General features: G+C 44.2%; 1 protein-coding gene and 1 pseudogene across 1 annotated transcript; one reads left to right on the top strand and one right to left on the bottom strand.

Moving 5' to 3' along the window:
* Positions 1 to 535: 535 nt before the first annotated feature.
* Positions 536 to 1,516, top strand: LOC104455725 (annotated as a pseudogene).
* A 5,005-nt stretch (positions 1,517 to 6,521) lies between these two features.
* Positions 6,522 to 7,052, bottom strand: LOC104455724 (RING-H2 finger protein ATL46). The gene has a single exon (XM_010070467.2). It carries the CDS (start codon positions 7,050 to 7,052, stop codon positions 6,522 to 6,524), a length of 531 nt encoding a protein of 176 aa, XP_010068769.2.
* Between the last annotated feature and the right edge of the window lie 1,216 nt (positions 7,053 to 8,268).

Raw genomic sequence — 8,268 nt, 5'->3', positions numbered from 1 at the left:
GTTTATCAATATGCTTATGGCTCTTGTTACTTATCTGGTAAATTTCATGGTTGTCTATCTAACATGGTTACGCTTGCACTTATGCGACCCGACTAATACAAGGGAAGGGGCGCGACTAGTTTGGTGGAATATTTCAGTTGTATCAGCACTTGTACCTAGGGGTGTCAGTAACCGAATCGAAAATCAACCCAAACCCGAAAAATTCAGTTTTTTCGGTTTGATTTTCATTCGGTTCGGTTTTCATTAAAAACCGAAATTTTTCGGCTCCGTTCGGTTTTTAGCGGTTAATCGAACCGATCCGAACCAATCCGAACCAATAAACCGAAAAATAGAACCATTAACCAAACCGGCAAAGGGCCAACCCTATTTCTCTCCCGTCTCCTCTCGTCCTGAAGGTGCGACGGCGATGACAACGGCGACTGTGACTGCAACAGCGACAGGGATGGCGATGGTGGTAGGGACGGCGATGGCAACGGTGACAAGGACGGCAACGGCGACAAACCGAAATAGCGATGGCAACGTTACTACACTTTCTTCTGTTTCTGTCGGAAGCTCCAGTGGCGGGTTGGACGATCGGAAGCTAAAAGAAGAAGAAGGCGGACGGGACAGCGATGGAGGGAGACGCGCTCGCCGAATCGCTGAACGATCTCTTCCTCAACCTCTCCACGATGGTCAAATCCGAACTCCAGGTACCCCGATCTCGTTCCCTCGTCCTCATTTCAAATTCCTCGAGGTTTTCTGCTCCATGCGACGAATGAATCCGCCCTCGAGATTTCCGCGATCGATCGGTGGGGTTATCTGATCTGACGGATGATGGAATTGGATGATGGTGTCTTGCGTCGGCCGATTGGGGGGTCCAGGGCGCGAATTATCAGCTGGAGCTGGTGGAGAAGATGAACCAGCGAGTGGCGGAGGAGTACGTGGGGTTCGGCGACGTAGCATCGGGGCTGAGAGTGTTCGTGTCGTGGAGCAGCTGAAGTCCAAGAGCGGGGGCTTCGACGAGTACATTGCGGCAGATCGAGGCGATCGAAGAGCAGGTGACGCACTTCGAGTCCGAAAACCAAAAGTTGAAAACTGAAAAACCGAACCGAACTGAACCGAAAAGTTCGGTTCGGTTTGGTTCGTATTCGGTTCGATTCGGAAGATTTTTCTAATGGTTCGGTTCGGTTTGACACCCCCTACTTGTACCTCCGCACAGCAAGGACAGGTTTGCAATACGCGATAGAGGTGACCATTGGGCTAAGATCAGGCCTCACTTGTTGCCTGAGCCCGCCCATATCATAAAATTTACAAATGAATTGGCGAGCTCAACTAGGACCGGACCCAAGATGGGTAAGCTGAACTTTCTCACGTAAGACCTTTGCCCGAGTTCGCTAATTTATCTTCCGGGACTAGGCAGCTCAAGATGACTAGCTGCCTTTGGATGATCTCTGATCCCTGGCCTCGCCCCTTCTCGTGCCCATCCCTACACATGCAGTATAGTTTTGACGATGAGCTCATTAATCTCAAGCCTTAGCCTCACGAATGGATAGAGTATTTATAATTCAAACCAAGCATTTTGCAATAGATGAACAATTATTATAGTTAGAGATAATACATCATTCGATTCGAATTCTGTATATCTCTCAAGATTGCACATTATCTTCCTTGATTGATCCTTATTGATTGTAATTGATATTGTAATATTTTGTTTCTCTAAATAGTCATCCTGTGATGATGGTAAATAGACTCATATACTTTTATTATTAATATATTGAAATGTACAATAGTTTCACGTTTCTCTCTTTCCATAGTACACACCCGTGGGTGCATCCGGGGGGTCACATGGCTCTGCCAGCCGTGTTTCGTTCCTTCACGGTTGCTTCACAGTTTCAATTGTTTGAGACTCTTCCACTATTCATTTCAGAAAATAGATATCACCACTATATTCATCGCCCTCAAACTGACCAAATCATAAAATTTTGTTGACAGAAGCATTTTGCATAGGCTGCATCGCTGTTGACTTTTTTGCTGCTCGTTTCGGAATATAGATATTGCCGTTGGATTATCGCCCTTAGACGAGCCAGATCCCAAAATTTTGTTGACGATTGCATCTAGCCTTTTGTCATGTAGCCAACACCAAACTACCCACTGGGCACTGTTCGGTTATTTATTTATTTATTTATTACTTACATCTTTGCCAACTCCACAACTCTTCCGCTGCTCATTTTGGAAAACATATATCGCCACCTAGTTCATCCAAACCAAATCTTGAAATTTCATTGACAGCAACATAGGCTGCATTGTTCTCATTGCTTCGCCAAGTCCACAACTTCAGTTGCTATTCGAGATTATTTCACTGCACATTTTGAAAAGCATATATTGCCATCAAATTCGTTGCCCTTAGGCGAGCTAGATCTTGAAATTTCATTGACAATATCATCTTGTATAGGTTGCATCGCTCTAGTGATATTCAAATCTTAGATGAGTCAGATCCTAAAATTTCATTGAGTTGCTTAGCCAATACCGAATTGCCGATCCAAGCATTATTATGATTTTATTTTACTTACATATTTTTAGTTTGGGGATGTATGAGATATTTAAGATATTTTCTAGAGATATTTAATATATTTCTCATATTTCTTGTAATTGTGCATATATAAATGGGAGGTTCTTCATATCTCCAATTGTGCATATCCTTGGTCATATTTGATTGATTCCCTGCACATTTTTAACTCACTTATCTTGTGGTATAATAAGAAACATATTATGTTGCTTGATCTAGCACAAAAGTAGAACCTCGCCTATCATACGATGGATTGCACATTACGTTCTTTGATTGACTGTAATTGATATTGTAAAATTCAGTTAGTTTACATAGTCATCTTATAAAGTTTGTGAATAGATTCATGTACTCTTCATCGTTAACGTATCGAAATATACATAAATTTCTCTACCCGCGTCAACCTTATTTATTATAAATATGACCCACGAGCTATGAGCGCCGGCTACTCGTCCCCAACCCTGCATCCTCGAAAGCTACGTGACCTGGTTAGTGCTATTTATTGATCACCCACCACTCAACGTGCAGTGCCAGTCGAGTTTTCGCCGGAAGCGACTACAAAAAAGCAGCCGCCATTTAAACAGCAGAAAAAATATTCAATGTTTAACTGCATGCACGCTTGGCATACTGTTCTATACCTTGTTCCTTCTTGGCTACTGCTATGCCTGAACAATCGAGCCATTTATATCTTCTGATGCCATCGGGTCGACTCCTGCGGCTGAAGGGGCTGCGAACGGGGGGTGGTTGAGTTGGATCAGTGAGATTCAGCTTTCAATCAAAGCGCACATGTGACCGGCCCCGAGTCCTGCGCAATCGTGATTGATGCTGTATTTCCTAAATTTGGCTTCGAAGGTGTCAGATCCTTTAGGACCTTTTCATTAACGGGTTTCACCTATGTTTAATGGGGTTAGTTTGGGCGTAAGAGAAGGATAATACATTACGATAGACACTCCCTACAGAAACTATCTAGGGCAAGGTGGTTCGTGCAAGAGAAGAGAGCAGCGAATCACTGGTGGAGACAGAGACGAAATAAACTAGGACCCGCGCGAGGATTATTCTGGAATGAGTTATATATAGATTCACGCCAACCAAACCCTCGAAAGGAGTGCACGAACGATAAGATTCCGTCTCAAAGGCCTAGGGAAAACCCGCCCCTACTGTCTAAACTTTTTAAACATGCAAATATGTGGGGCCGCAAGAATTTATTCCGTTCGAAGAAAATAGACATGAAAAGGGAAGGCAATATAGCAACATCGTGGCATTTCAAATAATTGGGGAGAAAGGTCCAACGAATTTCATCTCGACGTGGAAGAATCAGGCCATTCACAGTTAACGGCACTACTCTTTCTCGGTGCAGTATGAAAATTTAGTAGGCTTGCACATAGACAAAATTGAAACGACAAGCCCTTCGCGACTAGATTGAATGGACACAGCAACATCGTACATGCTTATTGGTGGGTTGAAATCTTACGGGTGATAATGGCCTTAGTTGGTGGAAAGATTTCTCGATTTTAGGGGCTTTTTTATGAAAAGAACTCGGCATCCCTGTTCACCCATATTGATCACGGCGTTAAAAGTACCATGAATAACTTGGATGGATGGATGGATGGAAAAACGCCTTGCTTCAAAAGATTTTTTGGAAATGTTTTCCGGCGTCTAGTCCCCAGAGGATTTGACAAAGAGCACAACAATATTGCTTCTCAAGAGAGCCCCAGTTTGTACCCAAAAAAAAAAAAAAAAAAGAGAGCCCCAGTTTAGTTAGGTTTTGAAACCCAATGGAAGATCGAAGCGAATCGGTGCTGATTGCGGATGAGCGAAATCCAGTCAAATTAAGTAATTGTTTGGGATCGGGAAAAGTGCCAAAAAAATTCCTAAACCTTTTGTCTTTGTGTCGATTTAGTCCTAAACCTTTATTTGGTGCTGATTTAGTCTTAAACCTTTTAGGTTTTGCCAATTTAGTCCATTCCGGCCAATTTTGGTCGGATTTTGCTGACTGGATGCCCACTTGGCGCGAGGCTGCCCTTGAGGCTTGAGCGGCGAGGCTCACCCTTGTCGGATCTCGGCGAGGGCTGAGCCTCGCCCATGGTCGACGAGGGTGAGCCTCGCCAGCTCGCCAAATCTGGCAAGTGAGAGGGTTCAAGCAGGGGGAGAGAATCAGAGGGGTAGACTACCGACAACCGCACCTGAGCCGCGGCCATCGGCCTACGGCCACACCTAGTTTTAAGTGTTGAAGCTCCGGTAGGCCTCGGTCCTTTTTGTGCCCTGCGTTGGTCAGACTAGGCTGAAGCCCGCAGTCGTCCATCGCACAAGCTCCGTCCTCGACCTTCCTTTGTTTGATGTGCACATCCTGGATTGTTCTTCAAGGATTCAGTTCGAGATCTGAGGGCGTTCAATCTGGGCGGGACCTAAGAGAGAGAGAGAGATAGAGATCGAGAAAGAAAGAAAGAGAGAGAGAGAGATAGAGATCGAGAAAGAAAGAGAGAGAGAGAGAGAGAGAGTCCTCTCCCGGCCAAGCCGAGGAAACCCTGGCCATGCGAGACCACTGCTGCAAAGCTGCCGTCCACTGCTACTCGCCGCTTCACCGACCCACCGCCATATCCGGCGAGCTAGCGGGGCTCGCCCTCATTGCCCAGGCCTCGAGGGCGGCCGCGCGCCGGGCGGGTGAGGCTCGCCCTTGCCGGATCTAGCAACTAGCTAGAGGAAGAAAAGGAGAAGAAAAAAAGAAAAAGAAAAAAAGAAAATTGAAAAAGTATTAAAATATTAAAATATTATTAAAAGTTATTTACGTCGCGCCGATTAGGTCACGTCAGCCGACCGGTGTGCAATCAGCAAAATCCAGCCAAAATTGGCCGGAAATGATTGAATTAGCACAACCTAAAAAGGTTTAGAACTAAATCGGCACCAAAAAAAAGTTTAGAACTAAATCGGCACAAAGATAAAAGATTTCGGACTTTTTTTGCACTTTTCCCGTTTGGGACCGAATCGGTGGATTTGATCAAGCTCAATCCAATACAAAACCAAATCTAATGTTCAGCTCTTTGAAATATCCTACATCCTTTGACAATGAGGCTTATATATTCTTTATATATATATCTTTCTTCACCAATTAGTTTAGACGTTTAGGTTGGACTTTCCAACAAGCTCAATGCCTAATTAATTAGTTAATCAACAGAAAAGACCATACATACTTAAAAGCTAGTCATATAAACATTTAAGATAATCTACATATAAACGTTTAACTAGTCATTTAAACGTTTAGATTGGATTTTCTAACAAGCTCAATGCCTAATTAATTAGTTAATCGATAGAAAAAACCATACATACTTAGAGCCAGTCATATAAATATGATTATACATTACTATCATATTTTGTAACACATTTCTTATAGAAATAGAAGATACACTCAGATTGATATATCGTTGCACTCTATCTCAAAAATCAATTCAAAACTTTTCGAGGTTGATTAAGCCATTTTTTCCTTTTTCATACTTGAGACCAGCAAGGCTTGAGTAAGTGACTAAAGATCGTAGGTCAGATGCTTCGTTCTTTCGTTCGTAACCAACTTATTGAAAGTAGATTTTCATAAGCGAAAGCCGCAATGCAAGAAATGCCCCAGATTAATCTTTGGATCATGGTAATCTCTGTTTAAAATTCCACATGGATTGATGATATATTCAGAAGGTCATCTTCGACTGATAAAAGACGCATTGAAAAGATGAGGAGCTTTTTACTCCTTTAAGCGAACAAAGCCATAGCTAAAGAGAAAAAGCATTTACTACTCAGTCTACTACTACATCATTTTATTTAACGCGAGTCGAGGTTCACGATAACCCCGCTCTCTGTCCCATGAAAATATTATACATGTCACCGCAATCGTACACAGAGACCATGATCGATTGTACGCCTGGGGTCGGCCCGCATTCGACATTCGAGGGAAAGGAACACCGACCATTAGGGTGACTTCATATCACCTCCGCAGTCAGCGTAGCCACCAGGTTTCACGGTCGCCACCGGAGCCGAGGTCGCAGAACGTGAGGGATATGATCTCCACCCCTGCCTCAGCGATGACGCTCACGCTCGCCCGGCGAGCCACGAACCTTCGGCACAGAGGGCACGTCACGTTCTTGTAGCCGAGCCACTGGTCCAGGCAGGCCCTGTGGAAGACATGGTCGCAGCACTTCAGCTCCCTCACCTCTTCCCCGGCCCTGACCTCACACAGGCACACCGCGCACTCCGCGGGCGGTCCGCCACCGTACTGGGCTGTGTCGAGCCCGTGGATTATTCTGAAGGCTCCTGGCTCGCCGTAACCGTGCGAGTGGCCGAGGACGGAGGACCTGAGGGAGTAGTCCAAGGCCCATTTGAGCGGCCCGAGGAGGGCGGACAGGCGAGCTGCCACGGCGGCTTTGAGAGGCAGGAGTTTCGGGACCTTGCGAGAGAGGGAGGAGGAGATCGCCCAGAGCGCGGCCAAGAGTGCGAGGGGAGAGAGGGTGAAGATGAGTGAAGAAGACATGGTTTGTCGCGAGAAAATGACGTGAAAGCTTAAGCTGGAACGTGTGTCACTTCTGTTGTTGGAACGACGGTGCGCGCGCGCCTTTTATAGACGAAGATCACCCGTCGATAAATTGCGAAACTAGAGTAACGTTGGGCGCACGTAACTCTTATGCTAAAATGACATATTACCTTAATTGACATACTGTAAGTAGGTTTTTAAATGTGTATTTAATTCAATGTTCAATATAAAAAAAAAAGGTATATATTAGGGGTCAGCATAGTTCCAGGGTTAGCCAATAATTTGTACATGCTAACTCTTATACTGACATGTTAATTTTACCTGACTTTCTTGCTCAGCTTATTACACAATTTTCACTTTTGCTCTAGTACTGCTACAGTACACTGCAGTGATGCTATAGTACACCGGTCCTAGAATATGGAACCCGTTTCGATGGGTACGTTCTGGGTAAAATTAGGAACGTTGAACATCGAACCTAAAACAAGTATTTTTCTTTTTCTTTTTTTTTTAGTTTCACGCAATTTTACAGCATTTCATGACGTCAAAATGATGAGTGTGTAATATGAAAATCACTCATCTAAACTTCTATTTCTTACGATCATCCTCGTATCATTGCGCAGTGATTAAGACGTTTGGGTCGCGTTCCATTCTTCCACCATTGCCGATTTCTTAGACTTTGGAGCTCCTCTCAAAAGTCATGGCCCCACGCGACCAACCCATCTAAAAATAAGAAAATCACGACGGACAACATTAGTCGACTTCGACAGTCCCTTTCCTCAATCTTTGCATGCTTCACGAGTTTGACCCCTCACCAACGAGGATAGGACGGAAAAAGACTCCCCGTCGGGTCCCTCTTAGGGCACATTTGTTTGAACCTTTGGAGAAAATTTTTAGGAAAATGCGGAGGACTTTAAGTTAAATGAGTTTTTTAAAATACAAAATGTGTTTGGTAAATTATAATTTGTAAGTCTATTGGGAAGTACCTTTGAGTAAAATAGTGTTTGGAGAAATTTATGTCTACAAAAGACTTTTGTGATTAACAAAGAAAAAAAGTAAAAATAGTTGGCAGGCGAAGGGTAGGCGGCCATTGGTGGTGCTCAAAATCTATCGCCGGCGATCAACGTTTCAGGTTGCAAGATCTCAGGCAGCTGCCGAGGACATCTTCTCCTCCTCTTCATCTTAAACCACCATCATCTTCTCCTCCATCTTCTTCTCC

This window comes from Eucalyptus grandis, chromosome 7 (assembly GCF_016545825.1).
Source record: "Eucalyptus grandis isolate ANBG69807.140 chromosome 7, ASM1654582v1, whole genome shotgun sequence".
Lineage (NCBI taxonomy): Eukaryota > Viridiplantae > Streptophyta > Magnoliopsida > Myrtales > Myrtaceae > Eucalyptus > Eucalyptus grandis.
Note: the sequence above shows the minus strand (reverse complement) of the source record. Positions and strands in the feature narration are given on the sequence as shown.

What these genes read in the sequence shown, in the direction of transcription:
- LOC104455724 (XM_010070467.2), bottom strand. Translation starts at nt 7,052, where the DNA reads ATGTCTTCTTCACTCATCTTCACCCTCTCTCCCCTCGCACTCTTGGCC.